Source organism: Gorilla gorilla, chromosome 19 (genome assembly GCF_029281585.2).
Source record: "Gorilla gorilla gorilla isolate KB3781 chromosome 19, NHGRI_mGorGor1-v2.1_pri, whole genome shotgun sequence".
Classification (NCBI taxonomy): Eukaryota; Metazoa; Chordata; class Mammalia; order Primates; family Hominidae; genus Gorilla; species Gorilla gorilla.
In genome coordinates this window covers 44,227,767-44,247,843 of record NC_073243.2, presented here as the reverse complement: position 1 = coordinate 44,247,843, position 20,077 = coordinate 44,227,767, and the positions used below count along the sequence as shown (strand labels likewise).

General features: G+C 36.0%; 1 protein-coding gene across 8 annotated transcripts in view; it reads left to right on the top strand.

The window, feature by feature from the left end:
• The window catches only part of ERBIN (erbb2 interacting protein), a 148,964-nt gene that overhangs the window by 60,049 nt on the left and 68,838 nt on the right, over window positions 1–20,077 (top strand). For all 8 annotated transcript variants that reach the window (XM_055367653.2, XM_019013532.4, XM_019013535.4 and 5 more), the window contains exons 3-4: window positions 1,379–1,576; window positions 3,393–3,510. In XM_055367653.2, the coding sequence (XP_055223628.1) occupies window positions 1,388–1,576; window positions 3,393–3,510 (307 nt within the window). In that variant the 5' untranslated portion in view covers window positions 1,379–1,387. The remainder of the gene's footprint in view (window positions 1–1,378; window positions 1,577–3,392; window positions 3,511–20,077) is intronic.

Sequence of the window (20,077 nt, the reverse complement as noted above, 5' to 3'; positions counted from 1 at the left end):
TGCTTATTATATTTTGTGCCTGAGGCCTTACTAACCTTAACCTAGTCTTGGTTCTGGTTAGAGGTAATCTAATACTCTAATAGAATCTTCTGACTACAGCAAGAATGGATTGTTTTACACAGAAAGAATTGATAACACTAATTATCATTTTAATTTTATTTATTCCTAATATTGCTATAAAATTGCCAATGTATTTGTGTGGTGGTTGATTTTTTTGGTTTAATTTTATCTTGGAGTATGCTGCACAATTCAAATTTTTAAAAGTCGATTTTTAAACTTTTATTTCTTCAAGTTAATTGCTTTATTACTTGTGCAAATATAATCTTACTTTGCTAATATAATCTTAGCCTAGTTAGAATTAACCTATGTATATACATTGTGTACTTAATAAAGTTGGCCCTGAGAATGTTCACTAATTCAGAATTGGCCTTTTCCCTCAATTAATTTGAAATCTGTTCTTTATTTAAGCAAGTTTTTGCACCAGTGTGTAACCTTAAACACATTTAAGACATATAAGTTCTTTAGAAAAACTATATGGCCAATATTTAATTGAAACAAAATATACTTGGGGTAGGTGGGAATTTTTATGTGGAAACTTGGACTTTTCATAGGAAGGTTGTAGGGTGATTGATCCCTGATGGCTGGTTAAGAAGACCTGAAAATATCTTTGCATTCCCACTTCCTACTCAAAACTGCACTTAATCATGTCCTTAATGAAGACTCATAGAACTCTTACTCAGAAATTAAGTAAAATTAAATAAAAATCTTCGTCTTATTAGAGTTTTTCTTGTTGAGTACTAAGAAGCAGACTCAAAGCACAGTTTTTTTTGTTTGTTTGTTTTGAGTCTCGCTCTGTTGCCCAGGCTGGAATGCAGTGGTGCGATCTCGGCTCACTGTGAGCTCCACCTCCCAGGTTCAAGCCATTCTCCTGCCTCAGCCTCCCGAGTAGCTGGGACTACAGGCGCCCACACCTCGCCCAGCTAATTTTTTGTATTTTTAGGAGAGATGGGGTTTCACCATGTTAGCCGGGATGGTCTCATCTCCTGACCTTGTGTTCCGCCTGCCTCGGCCTCCCAAAGTGCTGGGATTACAGGCGTGAGCCACTGCGCCCGGCCTCAAAGCACAGTTTTTGAAGAAGCATGTAAATGGCTACTTCATGGATTGCTTTGTGAAGTACTAAAGAGCTTGAGTTTAATTTGAAATCCAGTAGTTATAAATGTGGGTATTAAAGCAATGTTAAATGGGTTCCATTGTGCTTGTATAGTGGCAGGAGAAGTGTTTATCTGTGACATATGAATTGTGATAGATTGGAATGATTTGTTCTGAAAAACCGTTGTAATATGTATGTTTTTAATTTCTTTTTATTCGAATATTGCAGTGTCTAAAAATGACTACAAAACGAAGTTTGTTTGTGCGGTTGGTACCATGTCGCTGTCTACGAGGGGAAGAGGAGACTGTCACTACTCTTGATTATTCTCATTGCAGCTTAGAACAAGTTCCGAAAGAGATTTTTACTTTTGAAAAAACCTTGGAGGAACTCTATTTAGATGCTAATCAGATTGAAGAGCTTCCAAAGGTATGCTAATACTTTCTTTCAAGAATTATCTTTGGTTATTTTTATATCTAGAAATATGATATTCCTAGTATTGCTATAAAGTTGCCTATATATTTGTGTGGTTGAATTTTTTGGTTTAATTGTATCTTAGAGTATGCCGTACAATTCAAATTTTTAAAAGTCGATTTTAAAACTTGTATTTCTTCAAGTTAATTGCTTTTATACTTGTGCAGGTAACGTAAAATTTTGTATTTAATTTTAGTTGTATTATAGCCATTAAGGTAAATAATGAGACTAAATAATTTCTGGAGTCAGTAGATTTAACTAGAGCAATAATTGAAATTAATGCTGTCTTTTTCTACTTTTCATAAGACATTAATGTGTATTGTTATAATTGAGGGCAATTGTCCTTTTACCATATCATAATTTTATTGTTAAACAGCTTTTCTTGAGTTCATACAGATATTGTTTTCCTCCATTTACAATTTGTTTGGAAAGGTTTTGGAGGACTTAACATTTCTGAAGTCTAGTAACAACTGAAAGGAGAAAGTTGGTTTGTTGCCATGAAACACCTTCTCAAGTTATCACCTTGTTTTTTTTTCACTAAACTTTTTTCAGTGTACTTTTTCTTCTTAAATCCCAGTCTCTCATTATCCTATTTCAATTTTCCCTCTCATTATCCTATACCAATTAAATTGCTATAATTTAATTGTTGGGATCTTTTGCCACCCAAACAGCAGTGTTTTTGAAACCATGCATGGAGACCCATTGGTAGCTCATAAAATCAATTCAGTATGTGTGGGCAGCATTTTGGAAAAAAAACTATAAATTTGGACTGCGAGAATTAGGAAATATAGGACACTTAAATTAGAATTTTCAAATAAGGAATAATTTGTTAGTGTAAGTGTGTCCCATAAAACTGTGGGATATACTTGTACTAAAAAATTATTTGTTGTTTGTCTGAAATTCAAATTTAATGGACATCTTATACCTACTCCTGCAACCTTAATTATAAAAAATAGAAAATAGAGTGTGTTGTATATAGCCATTGTTTTATGAAAATATTTTAGATTTGTGTGTATATACATACTGGATGACAGTATGCAACAGGCTTTTTTCTGGTGGTCAGTAAGAACATTTTGAAAGCCACTGCTATCCTAGGGGTCATCTTACAGAGAAATCTTTATATGGCTATGGATAAAAATTAAAGGTTGTTGGTCTCATGTTTATGAACTAGAAACCTAGGTTGTGGTTGGATAATTTACTGTTCTTCCTTATATGTTGTTCTTCAGCAGGCAATTTATCTTCCTTAGCTAGTTCTAGAGAATATAGAGGACCAAAATTTGTCTCCTTCTCTAATCACCACCAGTAGAGTCTTGGTTTAGGGGTTTTGGTGAAAAGAGAAAGTCTTGCTACAACAGTGCGAATAACTGAATCATTTATGTCTTATCACACCTAACACTTTTACATTTTTAGAAGAATACTCTTCTTAAATAGGGCTTTCATTTTGGAATAAGGTTGCTTGAAAGACAAGCTCCAGAGTTTATCACATTTAATAGCCACTTATTTTTTTTACTAACTCAACAGAGGATATAGCCATATACTTATTCTCACTAAGTGCATTTTACTAAAGGTAGAAGTATGAAGATATAAATTAATCTGAATGGTTCAGTTGTATTCATATCCATAATAGCATAACGAGAACAATGAGGCATCTTTCCTGGTATTAGTGTAGGTTATAACTCATTCAGTTTTAATATGGCTGATAATAAAAGTTAGTTCATGAAATATTTAAAGATACATATAATTGACATTCTTTCCTCCCTTTTTTCAATAGCAACTTTTTAACTGTCAGTCTTTACACAAACTGAGTTTGCCAGACAATGATTTAACAACGTTACCAGCATCCATTGCAAACCTTATTAATCTCAGGGAACTGGATGTCAGCAAGAATGGTAAGGCTTTTTTTGCCCATAATTTTTTGTACTTGGGAACATGTTTCATTACTAAGATTTCTATTGAGTTTTCAAAAATAAAAATATAAAAATAAGTTAAATCTAATGTATTAATATGAACTTCATCTAAGAATGTTTTATGTAAAGATAGTTGCCCGACTTTACAAGTTTTGCCACCTGTTTTGTATCAAATACAGTAAAATTAAATGTTATAGCCTTGGCTTAGAATTTGTTTAATATGTGTATGTAAAATCTGTGATAGCTTAAAGCACATGGAGAATAAATGTAAGGGATTTTTTTGTTGTTGTTTTTACATTTTTAATTGCAGTCATCATGTTGCAGGATAGATCTCTTGTGCTTATTTCTCCTGTCAAACTGAAATTTTATACCCTTTGAACAACATATTCCAATCCTCCATTCCTGCTTCCCCATCCCCAGCCCCTGGTAACCACCATGCTACTCTGCCTCTGCCTCAGCAAGATTCCATATGTAAGTGAGCTTATGTGGTATTTTTTTTTTTCTGTTCCTGGCTTGTTTTACTTAACATAATATCCTCCAGGTTTATCCATGTTATTGCAAATTAACAGGGTTTTCTTCTTTTTAAAGGCTGAATAGTATTCCATTGTGTATATCTTATTTTCTTCCATTCATTCATCCGTTGATGGACACTTAGGTTGGTTCCTTATCTTGGCTATTGTGAATAGTGCTGTAATGAACATGGGAGTGTAAATATTTCTTCACCATACTGATTTCATTTACTTTGATACATATCCAGTAGTGGGATTGCTGGATCTTGTGGTAGTTCTGTTTTTTTGAGGACTCTCCATACTGTTTTCCATAGCAGCTGTACTAATTTACATCCCCACCAACAGTGTGCAAGCATTCCCTTTTCTCGACACCCTCATCGGCACTTATCTTTAGTCTTTTTACTCATTCTAGCAGGTGTGAGGTTGTAGCTCACTGTAGATTTAATTTGCATTTCTCTGGTGATTAATGATGTTGAACATTTTTCATATACCTGTTGGTGATTTGTGTGTGTTTTGTTGAGAACTATCTATTCAGGTCATTTGCTGATTTTTATGTCAGATTACTTGTTTTCTTGTTATTGAGGTTTTTTAGTTTCTTACATATTTTGAATACTAACCCCTTCTCAGATGTATAGCTTGCAAACATTTTCTCCCACTCCATAATCTGTTTCTTCACTCTGTTGTTTCTTTGGCTGTACAGGAGCTGTTTTGTGTGGTGTGATCCCGTTTGTCTGTTTTTGCTTTTTTTGCCTGTGCTTTTGGGGTCATATTAAGAAAAATCATTGTTATAGCCATTGCCAGGCTCCAGAATGTCATGGAGCTTTTCTCCTATTTTTTTTTCTAGTAGTTTTTTTTTAATAGTTTTGGGTGTTACAGTTAAGTCTTTAATCCATTTTGAGTTGATTTTTTAAATGGTGTAAGATAAGGGTTTAATTTCATTCTTCTGCATGTGGATGTCCAGTTGTCCCAACACCATTTATTGAAGAGACTGTCCTTTACCCATTGTGTGTTCTTGGCACCTTTGTCAAAAAATAATTGACAAAATACGTGGATTTATTTTTGGGCTGTCTATTCTGTTCCATTGGTCTGTCTGTATTCATGTCATTACCATGCTGCTTTGATTACGATTGCTTTGTAGCATATTGTGAAGTCGGGTGTGATGCCTGCAGTTCAGTTCTTTTTGTTCACCGTTGCTTTGGGTATTCAGACTTTTGTGGCTCCATATGAATCATAGGATTTTTCTTTTTCTATGAAAAATGTCATTGGAATTTTGGTAGGGATTGGGTTGAATCTGTAGACCACTTTGGGTAGTATGGACGTTTTAACAATATTGATTTTGAAGTCCGTGAACACAGGATTTGTTTCCATTTATTGTGCTGCTTCAATTTTTTTCATCAAATGTTCTATAGTTTTCAGTGTATATGTCTTTTACCTCTTTAGTTAAATTTATTTCTAAGTATTTTATTTTTCTGGTAGCTATTATAAATGGGATTGTTTTCTTAATAACCTTTTCATATAGTTTGTTGTTAATATGTAAAAATGCTACTGATTTTTGTATGTTGATTTTTGTATCCTGCAATTTCACTGAATTTATTCTAACAGTATTTTGGTTGGAGTCTTTAGGGTTTTCTATGTATAAGGTTATGTTGTCTGCAAATAGGGACACTTCAATTTCTCCTAATTTGGAATCCTTTTATTTCTTTCTCTGGGTAGGACTTAAGTACAACGTTGAAAAGAAGTGGCAGGAATAGGCATCCTTGCTTTATCCCAGATCTTAAAGGAAAAGCTTTCAACTTTTCATTGTTAAGTATGATGTGAGCTGTGGGTTTGTCACATATGGCCTTTATTGTGTTGAGGTGCTTTCCGTCTATACCTGATTTGTTGAGAGTTTATTATGAAAGGACGTTGAATTTTGTCAAATGCTTTTTCTGCATCCATTGAGAGATTTTCTCCTTTGTTTTGTTGATGTGATATATCACTTTTATATATATGTTGAAATTATTAAGGCCAAGTAGTCTTGTTTAGTATATTTAGTTTGATATTCATTAAGTATGGAAGATACGTTATAAAATGTTAAGTCCTTACCTCAGAAGGAGAGAAAAATCAGCCCTTGAAATTTTTAGAATGAGCATGTATTTCTTTTATAATTACAAAAAAGAAAGAATCACATGAGGATAAATTTTAAATGGTCTGACCAAATATAGGACTTTCACTAAACACTAAATACTGTCATATAATACTTCTTAATAAGAATTGGGAAAAAAACTTTATAAACAAGTCCCACCAAGTTAGTGCAGCAGTGCCAGCAAATATGTAGTAATCATATTCCACAGCTCTTAGCTTCAAAGTCATTCTTTGTCCTAATGATATGAGTATCCAGAAGTAATCCTTCTCCTATCAGTTTTCCTAAATTTTAGGACTTATTATGAAGCATTTTAGGGCTTATTAGAATTCATCCTGTTTTCACAATTAAAAGTTAACTTTGGCAAGCTAATTAACCAGGTGTCTGTCTACACACACACACACAAAGTTATGTTGGCTCACGCCTGTAATCTCAGCACTTTGGGACGCTGAGATGGGTAGATCACTTGAGGTCAGGAGTTCAAGACCAGCCTGGCCAACGTGGTGAACCCTGTCTCTACTAAAAATACAAAAATTAGCCAGGCGTGGTGGCACGTGCCTGTAGTCCCAGCTAGTCAGGAGGCTGAGCCATGAGAATCACTTGAACCCCAGGAGACGGAGGTTACAGTGAGCCAAGATAGCACCACTGTACTCTAGCTTGGGCGACACAGCAAGACTCTCAAAAAAAAAAAAAATAATATATATATATATATATTTTTATACATCTCCACTTATTAAATTCTATTTATTTTAGTTGCAGTTCATTGAAATGTATGTTTTATAGGATTATGATCAAATCAGGACTTCTGTTTTAAGGATTTATTATTTGCTTATGTTCATCCTAGGTTAAGGTGAAGGTTTTAGTGGTTAGTGCCGTACTGACGTTCAGTTCACAATAACTAATAAATTTTAGCTTTAAAGATAGTACTGTATTTTATTTTACCTTTTGTTATTGAGCTGTTTAACTTTAGAGCTATTTGTATTTTTAATAAATTTATTATTTAATTTTTATTTAGATTGGATTCATTCATAGTGATGTCCTGCTTTTTATCTAGCTATCTTAAAAATTTTTGGCCAGGCCCAGTGGCTCACACCTGTAATCCCAGCACTTTGGGAGGTCGAGGTGGAAGGATCCCTTGAGCTCAGGAGTTTGAGATCAGCCTGGGCAACATAGCAAAACCTTGTTTCTACAAAAAATCATAAACTTAGCTGCGCATGGTGGCATGTGCCTGTGGTTCCGACTACTTCAGGCTGTTGTGGGAGGATTGCTTGAGCCTGGGAAGTCAAGACTGTGGTAAGCTGTGATCATGCCATGGCACTCCAGCCTGGAAAATAGAGCAAGATCCTATCTCAAAAAAAAAAAAAAAAAAAAAAATTATGCCCAAATAAGAAACATGTGTAAAAGGTAGAAGAACACACATGGCTTCACCAGTTGTTAGCATTTTGTTACATTTGTCTTACTTTTTTTTTCATGTATGTGAATTCAAATATGTTCAGGAAAAAGATATATGCATATCATTGCTTATATAAAATGTCTTTTTGGCTGTGCGTGGTGGCTTACCCCTGTAATCCCAGCATTGTGGGAGGCCAAGGTGAGCAGATCACCTGAGGTCAGGAGTTTGTGATCAGCCTGGCGAATGTGGTGAAACTCCGTCTCTACTAAAAATGCAAAAAATAAGCCAGGCTTGGTGGCAGACGCCTATAATCCCAGCTACTTGGGAGTCTGAGGCAGGAGAATTGCTTGAGCTCGGGAGGCAGAGGTGGCAGTGAGCCGAGATTGTGCCATTGCACTCCAGCGACAAGAGTGAGACTCCATCTCGAATAAATAAATACAAACAAAAGTCTTTTTGCTAAGCTTATTTAAATTTAAGTTGGAGGCATCATGTCTTCACTCCTAAATGTTTAAATATGCATCCCCTAAGAACAGGGGAATCGGAATAACCACATCATCATTATCACTCTCGAGAAATTTAACATCACAATTCCCCTGTTGCCTAATAATGCTCTTTTAAACTCTTTAGGCCCCTTCTGCATATCCCTCCTTACAAGTTAAAGATCATGTAAAGCATTTAGTTGTTGTGTCTCTGGTCCTTTTAAATCAGGAGCAGTTTGCTCATGATTTTCATGACAATTTCCATTTTTGAAGTGTTTAGATCAGTTGGCTTTTGATTTGTGTGACTTTTCCTCTCATTATTTTATTCAGGCTAAATGTCTGCCGTTTCAAACTTTTCCTTGAGGGCAGTGTGAAATTTGTGTTTCCATCCCTAGTACTTAGTATTAGAGCTTGGTGGTGCCTGATACATTCCAAAGTAAATGAATTTGATTACCATCAGATCTCTATGGATGTTGACACATAATCCAGAGTATTATAGAATTCTAGAATTATTGTCACTTTAGTTGTCATCATATCTACCTTTTCATCCTAAAGGAGTATCTCTACATATGTTGACAGATAAATTAATCCAGAGTATTATAGAATTCTAGAATTATTGTCACTTTAGAAGTCATCACCTCTACCTTTTCATCCTAAAGGAGTAACTTTCTGGTCTTTTTAAATGGGAGTTGTTAAGGTATAAGGAAAGGGACTCAAGATAATTTGGGTATTGATTAAAAATCGTATGCATCTGAAATTGTATGTATTGGGTAAACTTTGCTATCAGTCTTTATGGTATAGAAGTATTGCTTGGCTCAGTAATGAAAATAACTTGCATATATGCTTCATGAAAATGGATTAACCTCATGTTTATTACTCTAAAATGAGAATGGTGGAATTATGGCTATGTTCTAACCCTACAGCATCATTAAATTAATATCCTAGGCTTTTGTATAACTATTTAAAGAATTACATGTTGTAGAGTTAGGCAGCCTATTAGACTGCAGAGTAGCTCTTTTACCTTTCTAGTTTAGCATTTTGTTGTTGCTTCTACTATATTGAAAACTTTTAAACAATTATTTCAACCTGTGAATGTTTTTGAGGCGTTGGAGATAATCTTTATGTGATCAAAAGATTTAGGAAAAGTACTTAAGTGTTCTTCCTCAAGGAGGAATGACGTTACTTATTGCTGCCAATAAGTCTTAGTTTATTTGACTAAAAATTAAATTGGTCTGTTCTTGTTATATGATTCCTCACATAGAAGGGACCACATCTATTCTTTAACTTGCAGAATTGTTTTTTTTTTTGCATTTTACTTGTTACTTGTATCTTCTCTCCTTTTAGTCTTGAATTGATGTCTAAGTGAAACTTCACTTCATTGTTCATAACAAGGCTAGCTGAAAGGAGATAAGAGACTGTGATAGTGTCAGAAGTTACCTTGCCAAGTAAAAATTCTAGTTATTTTAATTCCTCATCTTATATTCTTCATAAGTGGTGTATTTAACCCATTTTACTTTTAGAGAGCTGAGATAATTTTAATCAACCTGTAGTATTCAACCCTAATATGTATGTTTGTATAGGTCTATTGTGTTGAAAAAAAATTAATAAAGCACACATATTAGGTTGCATATTAGGTCGATGTGGCTGGATGTTAGAAATTTGAATTTTGTTGCATTTTTTATTTGATAATAGACTGCTTAAAAGAAAGGTTAGTACATTTAAGCAAATGTAATATTTTGAAATTATTAAAATGTAATTTCATGAAATTATTAAAATTTAATAATACAATTTAAGCTATTACTGTTTTGCTTATATTTAAGCTCTAGTGTTTTCTCCTTTTAGGTTTTTATATCATTTCAGTCTAATATTTAAGTTTATCATAATATGCTAGGTACAGTTTTCAGATTCATTAGCTGTTGTGCACTGTTTGGAAGGAGGCAGGAAACTTGTGGCATACTTTGTTATTCATTATATCATCAAGCTGTATTTCTTTAAAAGCACTTGCTTTTAGGATTTTGGCTTTTAGGCTGTGATAATTTCTGATTTTTTATGTAGTTCTTATCAGTGTTTTTCATTTGGTAAGTTAGCATGGTTTAGGAATAAAAAGAAATGGCCTCTATTCTTTGCTTCTCTGTTTATTGGTCTGGTTGTTAAACTGGGGACTTAATCTAAATTAGTTAGTTCATCTGTAAGATTGTTAAACACGTGAAATGGATCAGTCTAGGAAGTATATAATTTTAAGGGATTTAATATTTGTATTTATCAAGAAATTCAGTTTTTTCTTTTACAGTCTATGATAAAACTGGAATGTTAATTTGTTCTGGGTCTTAATTTGCTCTTCTCTTTCTTTTCTCGAGTTTTGGTTTACTGTATGTATGCTTTTTATTTTATTTTATTTTATTTTACTTTAAGTTCTGGGATACATGTGCTGAACGTGCAGGTTTGTTACATAGGTATACACGTGCCATGGTGGTTTGCTGCACCTATCAACCCGTCATTCTAGGTTTTAAGCTTCACATGCATTAGGTGTTTGTCCTATTGCTATCCCTCCACTTTCCCCTCACTCCCCATCAGGCCCCAGTGTGTGATGTTCCCCTCCCTGCGTCCATGTATTCTGATTGTTCAACTCCCACTTATGAGCAAGAACATGCGGCGTTTGATTTTCTGTTCCTGTGTTAGTTTGCTGAGGATGATGCTTTCCAGCTTTATCCATGTCCTGGCAAAGGATATGAACCCATTCTTTTTTATGGCTGCATAATATTCCATGGTGTATTATGTGCCACATTTTCTTTATCCAATCTGTCATTGATGGGCAGAGTTGGTTCTAAGTTTTTGCTATTATAAATAAATAGTACTGCAATAAACATAATGTGTGCATGTACACTTTTTAAAGTTATAAAAAGTTCTCTAAGCTGCTATCCCAAGCCATTGCAAATAGCAACCAGTATTAGAGAAATGATCTGCTGTTGCAATCAAATGGCTTTTCTTGTAGGGAAGACTGAGATGATGTGATTAAAACATTCTGTCAAAGTGGTTGATGGGGAAAGCTGGTGGGGAGAGGAGATAAAAGAAAAACCGTGTAGCTATTAATTCTCTTATATGAACATACTGAATAAAATGCCAGGGATTACAAGGCAGAGAAACCAGAAAGAGTAGCTCAGATCCTTCTGTCTAATATGGCAATACTAGCGAGGTTAACCAAGGTATTTCTTTTTAGTTGAGTCAAAAAGCCCAGGAAGAATGAATTGAAAGTTTGTGGTCAAAGCAGAAAGCAGTTCTTTTAACTTGAGAAAATCTGATGATTGGGGACAAACTAGTGGAAAAGCCTTTTCATATTAAACTAAAAGAAGTTAAATTGATTAAGAGGATATTACAGATTGATGGGGAAGTTACGGTATGTTGCTCTTGTGTTTTAAATTTCTAAAATTGCCATTTTGCTTTGTAGTTGACGTTTTGAGCCCAGCTGTTTTAATAAATCTATTTAAGATAATGAAAGAAGGAAAACCATGTTTTACACTGTCCATGTTTAGACTGGTGATTTCTGGCCACTGCCAAGTGTTTTGATAAATGTAGACTGTTAACTGGAGTGTGCACTCATTTGTGCCCTACCATAGCATAGGCATTATTATTTGTTGTGTTATATCTGGTCCAAATCATACATGTGTTATCCTCTGGAAGCTATCATCATTTGAGTTTGCAATTTCCGGTTAGTTTTGACCAGAACTCGAGTGTTTTATTCTGTAGTATGGTAATCATTGCCTTTGGAGTGCAGGAACAGTAAGGGACTCCTGTTGACTTAAATTCAACAACTGGGACAGTGGGATGTTGACACCTGCCTGGCAGAGACCACCAGGGACTCACCTGCAATTGAACAGTTTGGGTTTATTACTTCATGGTGAGCAAAAACTCATATTATTGGGATTCATGAGGGTTGCAGAAGGTGTAAAAAAAATACAGGATTTGGGCTTTTGCTTGGTGATATTGGGAAGGTTTCGGAAAATAACGGTTTGCCGTGGATGGGATGCTGTCAAGAAGTGGGGTAATTCTATGATTGGGTATCTTAATGTTATCTATAGAGAAGTTGATTAGAGTAGAACTAAAGCTGTAATCAGTAAACAATACATCAGTCACTTATTATCTGGGAAAAGGTGCTGTTTGGTATTTTTTGGCTTGGACAATATCATGTTTTGTCTTTTTTCAGACATGATTATAAATTTGTTTTTGTCTTGATATATCATGGTTACAGAATGGATTGGTGTGATATTGATGTTCTGTGAAATAGTTTTGTTCAGCAGGAGAACACTGAGGCCTCCATCTGAATGCCAGGGCTTGTTTGTATTAAGACCAAGGACTAGTGATAGTACCAGGCCAGCTCCTAGGTGTCAGAAGGGGTTTTCTCTTTCTCAGAAGTAAAGAGAGAGTTCTTCTGTAACTAAGTGAGAATGATTTGAAGAAGACATTTGTGTTTTATGATATCTAATCTAGAGCTTCATTTAACATTTGAGCAGCAGTCTTTTTTTTTTTTTTTTTTTTAAGAGGCGGCGTCTCGCTCTGTTGCCCAGGCTGGAGTACAGTGGCATGATCATAGCTCACTGCGTGGACTCAAGGGAGCCTTCCCCCTTATCCTCCTGAGTAGCTGGGACTACAGGTGCACACCACCATGCTCGGCTATTTTTTTTTTAAGAGATGGGGTTTTGCCATGTTGCCCAGGCTGGTGTTGAACTCTTTGGCCTCAAACAGTACTCCCAATACCTTGGCCTCCCAAAGTAGTGGGAATTCAGGCGTGAGCCACCATGCCTGGCCAGCAGAATTTTGTTACTAAAGAAGTATACGTCAGAGAAGAAGCATTATTTATTGAAGTCATGATAATTAGAAAAGAACAGATAGTTGACAGAGAATTAAGAAGTAAATTGTGATAAAATTCACTCTGTGTGTGCGTATGCGTGTGTGCGCGCGTGTGTGTGTATGTGTGAGTTGAGACAATCTCCGTCACCCAGGCTGGAGTACAGTGGTGCAATCTCAGCGCACTGCAGTCTCCACCTCCCAGGTTCAAGCAATTCTTGTACCTCAGCCTCCCAAGTAGCTGAGACTACAGGTGCAGGCCACCATATCTGGCTAATTTTTTTTGGTATTTTCAGTTTACATGGGTTTTCGCCATGTTGGCCAGGCTGGCCTCGAAATCGTGACCTCAAATGATCTGCCCACCTCAGCCTTCCAAAGTGCTGGTATTACATGCGTGAGCCACTGCGCCCTGCCCCTGTGTACTTTATCTGTAAGGATAAAATGAGCCATCTTTGGAGAGTAGGTAACACAGTTGTTGAGGGTAGGCCTTGAGCAAAAACTTGAGGAAGCCATGTGAATAACTAAGGTAAGGATGTACCAGAAGCTATTTTGTAAGGTGTGAGCGTCTATAGCATGTGTGAGGACTGTTCCCGGGGTAACTAAAACAGTGTGAGCAAGATGGGAGTGCAATAGGAATAGAAGCCAGGGTGGTGGGGATTTACAGGAGCAGCTAATGAAGAGCCTTGGAGGCATTTGTATGCACTTTGACATTTACCGTCAGTAGAATAGAGTCACTTGGAAAGTTTTGAATAGATAATTCAGAGCATGATGTGACTTGTGTTTAAGTTTAATCTGGCTATATATATATAGACAGGGACTGTGGGCATGTGGGTGAAAAACAACCAGTTCAAATGCTGTTTCAGTCATCTGAGGTGATAGTGATGGACATAGTGAGATGAGGACAGCCCCTGGATATGCTTGAAGGTGGAATCGATAGCAGTATATGATGGATCGGATGTGGGATGTGAGAGAAGAGTCAAGGATGCCCTCAATGATTTTGGTCATGCCCTTGGAAGGACAGAGTTGCCATCAGTTGAGATGTGGAAATCTGTGGGAGTTGTAATTTTTAATAGAAAAAATCAGGAGCTCAGTTTTTTTGAGATCTAGTTGTTCATAGGGGTCTGGAGTTTAGTAAAGAGAAAAAAACTGTGCTAGAGATAAATATTTGGGAGTTCTCACCATATGGATATTTAAAGCCTGAGATTAGATGCATTCGCCAAGGGCATGATTGTCAATAAAAAGAAGGCTAAAGAATGAGCCCTGGTTGGGCAATCAGGCAGGAGAAGGAAATAAAGGGTATTCAGTTAGGAAAAGAGGAAGTCAAATTGTCCCTGTTTGCAGATGACATGATTGTATATCTGGAAGACCCCATCGTCTGAGCCCAAAATCTCCTTAAGCTGATAAGCAACTTCAGCAAAGTCTCAGGATACAAAATCAATGTGCAAAAAATCACAGGCATTCTTATACACCAGTAACAGACAAACAGCCAAATCATGAGTGAACTCCCATTCATAATTGCTTCAAAGGGAATAAAATACCTAGGAATCCAACTTACAAGGGACGTGAAGGACCTCTTCAAGGAGAACTACAAACCACTACTCAATGAAATAAAAGAGCATACAAACAAATGGAAGAACATTCCATGCTCATGGGTGGGAAGAATCAATATTGTGAAAATGGCCATACTGCCCAAGGTAATTTATAGATTCAATGCCATCCCCATCAAGCTACCAATGACTTTCTTCACAGAATTGCAAAAAAAACTACTTTAAAGTTCATATGGAACCAAAAAAGAGCCTGCATCGCCAAGTCAATCCTAAGAGAAAAGAACAAAGCTGGAGGCATCACGCTACCTGACTTCAAACTATACTACAAGGCTACAGTAACTAAAACAGCATAGTACTGATACCAAAACAGAGATAAAGACCAATGGAACAGAACAGAGCCCTCAGAAATAATGCCACATACCTACAACTATCTGATATTTCACAAACCTGACAAAAACAAGCAATGGGGAAAGAATTCCCTACTTAATAAATGGTGCTGGGAAAACTGGCTAGCCATCTGTAGAAAGCTGAAACTGGATCCCTTCCTTACACCTTATACAAAAATTAATTCACGATAGATTAAAGACTTACATGTTAGACCTAAAACCACAAAAACCCTAGAAGAAAACCTAGGCAGTACCATTCAGGACATAGGCATGGGCAAGGACTTCATGTCTAAAACACCAAAAGCAATGGCAACAAAAGCCAAAATTGACAAATGGGATCTAATTAAACTAAAGAGCTTCTGCACAGCAAAAGAAACTACCATCAAAGTGAACAGGCAACCTACAGAATGGGAGAAAATTTTTGCAATCTACTCATCTGACAAAGGGCTAATATCCAGAATCTACAAAGAACTCAAAAACTTCACAAGAAAAAAACAACCCCATCACAAAGTGGGCGAAGGATATGAACAGACACTTTTCCAAAGAAGACATTTATGCAGCCAAGACACATGAAAAAATGCTTCTCATCACTGGCCATCAGAGAAATGCAAATCAAAACCACAATGAGATACCACCTCACATCAGTTAGAATGGCAATCATTAAAAAGTCAGGAAACAACAGATGCTGGAGAGGATGTGGAGAAATAGGAACACTTTTACACTGTTGATGGGACTGTAAACTAGTTCAACCATTGTGGAAGTCAGTGTGGCGATTCCTCAGGGATCTAGAACTAGAAATACCATTTGACCTAGCCATCCCATTACTGGGTATATACCCAAAGGATTATAAATCATGCTGCTATTAAGACACATGCACACGTGTGTTTATTGCGGCACTCTTCACAATAGCAAAGACTTGGAACCAACCCAAATGTCCAACAATGATAGACTGGATTAAGAAAATGTGGCACATATACACCATGGAATACTATGCAGCCATAAAAAATGATGAATTCATGTCCTTTGTAGGGACATGGGTGAAGCTGAAAACCATCATTCTCAGAAAACTATCACAGGGACAGGGAACCAAACACTGCATGTTCTCACTCATAGGTGGGAATTGAACAATGAGAACACTTGGGCACAGGGAGGGGAACATCACACACCAGGGCCTGTCGTGGGGTTGGGGGAGGGGGGAGGGATAGCATTAGGAGATATACCTAATGTTAAATGACGAGTTAATGGGTGCAGCACACCAGCATGGCACATGTATACATATGTAACAAACCTGCACGTTGTGCACATGTACCCTAAAACTTAAAGTATAATAAAAAACAAAAAAAAAAGAATGAGCCCTGGTTGTACCCAACATTTAACAGATCTGGCAGAAGAGAAAATGCAAAAGCTACTGAGAAGGAACACTACTAAGGGGGGAGAAGCTAGTCAAATGAAAATGTTTGTTTTCCTTATTGCATTTTAGCTTCTCATGAAAAAGGACTGTGCCTTAAATATCTATGGTATATAGCATAGTGTCTGATACTAACACATTTGCTGAATAACTTTGAAGATAGGTAATTTCAGCTTGGGATAGGTTGAGTTTGAGGCACATGAACAAAATCTAATGGGCATTTGAAAATTCTTAGCAGCAGCTAAGGAGGGAGGTGGGAACTGGAGATACAGATTTAGAACCTACAAATGTACATGGTAGGAACTGAAGTCAGACTAAACACATTGCTAGCAATTTTCAAAAGTAGAAAACCAGTGTTTCAAAACTATTTGCTTAGGGCGAAATTAGTACTATGTATCTGAAAGCCAGTAGTAATTTAGAATTTGTAATTTCACAGGCATTTGTGGAGTACTTTTTATAAACCACATGCTATGGAATAAAGTACTTTATAATATAAAAAGTATGAACTATTCAGGGCCAGGCACAGTGGCTCACACCTGTAATCCCAACACTTTGGGAGGCTGAGGCGGGCGGATCATGAGGTCAGGAGATCGAGACCATCCTGGGTGACATAGTGAAACCCCATATATAAAACCCCTAATATAAAATATTAGCCGGGCGTGGTGGCGGGCGCCTATAGTCCCAGCTACTTAGGAGGCTGAGGCAGGAGAATGGTGTGAATGTGGGAGGCGGAGCTTGCAGTGAGCTGAGATCGCGCCACTGCACTCCAGTCTGGACAACAGTGTGAGACTCCATCTCTAAATAAATAAATAAATAAATAATTATGAAGTATTCTTTTGTATTTGTGGGAGATGATCCAAGCATTAATTTCCACTAAATAATATTAAGCTAATAAATACATTTTTATAGGAATTAAACACAATGTTTGTAATTTAAAGCTCTTGAAATTGTTCTCCATATGGTATTTTAGATCAGTAGAACATATTATATAGTCTTAGGTCTTTTTCTCTTTAGATAGACTTTATCATGTACTAAAAATACTATAACTCCTGGAAATAATATCTTTTACTTGGCTATTTTGAAATACTGTATAGATTTTAGTAACCAATAAAGATGAGATATTTAGCTAAATTTTAAAATGAATTTGAATGCCAGTGAGAACTGTATAGAATGTTTTCTTGCTCCACCCAAACGTGGAATGTTTTACTTCTTAAAAAGTATTAAGAATTATGCACCACAACCAAATCCATTCCATGTTTTCAAGGTCGGATCATTACTTGAAAATCAGTGTCATCTACCACATCAGTAGACATATAATTAACTCAGCAATTCCAGTCTTAGGTATTTACTCAAGAGAAATGCAAACATTTCCACAGAATGACTTTAAAAAAATACAAAAATTTTCAGTGCAACTTTTTCACAGTAATTCAAAACTCCCTCTGCTTACTCTGTAACTCCACAACTCCACATTGGCGTCTGAGCACGACATGTACCCTAGAATTCTAGCCCCACTGCCACCAGGCACTGCTACATGCTCTCTCTAGGCTCTGCAGCAGCAGACACTGCCCTTTCATTTAAAAAATATTTAGTCAGTTCAGCAAAGGAACGCTCTTGTAATATATTAGGAGCATCATTTTAATGCATCCTCAATGGAATGATCACTTAAAGACAATTGTTCATCGAAGAACTAATAAAGATTTCACTCCTAAGGAAAAATTCAATAACGTTAAGTATTTTGTATGTAAATGAATGAGAGAAAAGAAGATGGTAGGTAAGTGAAATTCAGCAAACATTTGTTGTACAAAAGTACAATGTGCTGAATAGTAACATGTACTTAAAGTGGAGAATTGAGTCAATCTAAATAAAATCTAGCAATAATACAAAGAGTATACAGGTACTACAAAGTAAACAATTGTAAAAATGCCATAAAATGCATAATTGAACTCTTTGGAGAGTTAAATTTCATTGAGTTTAGAGATCAGGATAGGCTTTCAGAAGATCCTACTGGTTTTGCTGGGAGGAAGAGCATTCTAAGTAAAAAGAATGTCTTGTAGATCAGTGTTCAGTGTTAATTTGGAGGCTTGGAATAGGATTGCCAAGTTTGTTTTACCAGTAAGAAAATTCCCGTCTCCCATCTTCAAAAGAAACATCTCCCACATTCCTATTTTATCATCTTTTTATTAAAAATGACTTTTTTCCCACTCAAAAGGGGAAGAATAAATGATACAAAGCTACTAAATTTTAAAACTTAGATTAAGTGAAAAATAAATTACCAAAATCAATGTAAGAAGTAGAAAACTGAAAAGACCAGGGAATGCAACATTAAAATGAATTAGTAGTCCGAAAAAGTGCCAGTTAAAAATTCTGTGTTTAGCATTTTGAACAACCACCAAACTACTTTCCATAGTGGGTATATCAGTTTGCATTCTTAGCAGCAATGTGTATAGTTCCCAATTTTTTGACATCCTCAGAAACACTTGTTACTTTCACGTATTGCATTTATTTGTTAGGTCTCATGGGTCCTTAGTCTTCCTCTCATTACTTCCTTAGTCTTCCTTTGTCTTTTTTTGACCTTGATAGTTTTGAAAGTTATTGGCCATTTATTTGACAGAATTTTACTTAATTTGGATTCGTTTGGTGCTTGCTTATGATTAAATTCAGGTTGTGTGTTTTTGGCAAGTATATGTCCAAAGTGATATGATATTGTTTCTGAGTACATCTCAGATTAGTTGCCACATTATGATGATGTTAACTGATGATGCCGACTTTCAAGCAATTTTGAAGGTTAAGGTGGTGCTTGTCAGATTTCTCTACTGTGAAGTGAATTTTTCCTTTTTAATTGCTAAGTGTCTTGTGGAAATAATCTTTTGAGTCTCTATTAATACCCTGTTTTTCATCATACTTTTACCCACTAGTTTTAGCATGCATTGATGAGTTTTGACTGAAACAGTTACTACTGTGTCATTTCCTATTTGGTGGTTTTGCATCATTCATTTTTCATCACCTGACATTCTATATATGATATTGTGGTAAAGTTGTTTACTTAAAATCATGTAGTGATGAAGTTGAAAGGGTCTGAAATGGTTCTCTAATGACAATCCTGTTAATCATATCATGTTAATGGAGCAATGGATCTTACAAACACAGGCTATATAAAATTCATTTTTGGAACGTCTTAAATGTTTTTTATTAGCATTCCTTTAGTCTAGATTAGAACAGTGCTTTTTAAAGTTGATCTGTGGACCAATGGTAGTCCACAAATTATTTATTACTTTATTTTGGCTGTGATAATTTCAAGGAATGAGTAAATGCTCAGAATCTTTCACTGCAGTTTGATGTTATTCCAGTTGTACAGTATTTTGTAAGTGTATTGGTACACAACAGATTGGAAAATTTAAAAACCATAATCCTTTACCTCATTTGGCTGGAAAAGCACTGGTCTAGGATACTCCAAAGCTGAAATGTCTAATAGATCTATTGAATATATCTATCATAGTATTCAGAAATCACTGCATTTTAAAGCAGTTATATTTTTAGCATGACATTGAGTTACGTGAAGGGAAAAGGTTGAGAAAAGGGGAATATAAATATAGTTAGGAAAAAACAGGATAGGTGCAGGAAAGAGAAAATGTTTCATTATCTTAGGGTGGACAGTGCTGCCTTCAGGCATATCCACTGGCATATCTGATGTAGACTGTCTTCCTCTTCTATCTGCAGCTTTATTTTCAGCTTTGCTTATGTATATTAGGAACCAGCTCAATCAAGAGCCCAGCATTTAAAAAAACAATCCTTGGCCTGTGGGGTGGCTCAAGCCTGTAATCCCCAGCACTTTGGGAGATCGAGGTGGGTGGATCACCTGAGGT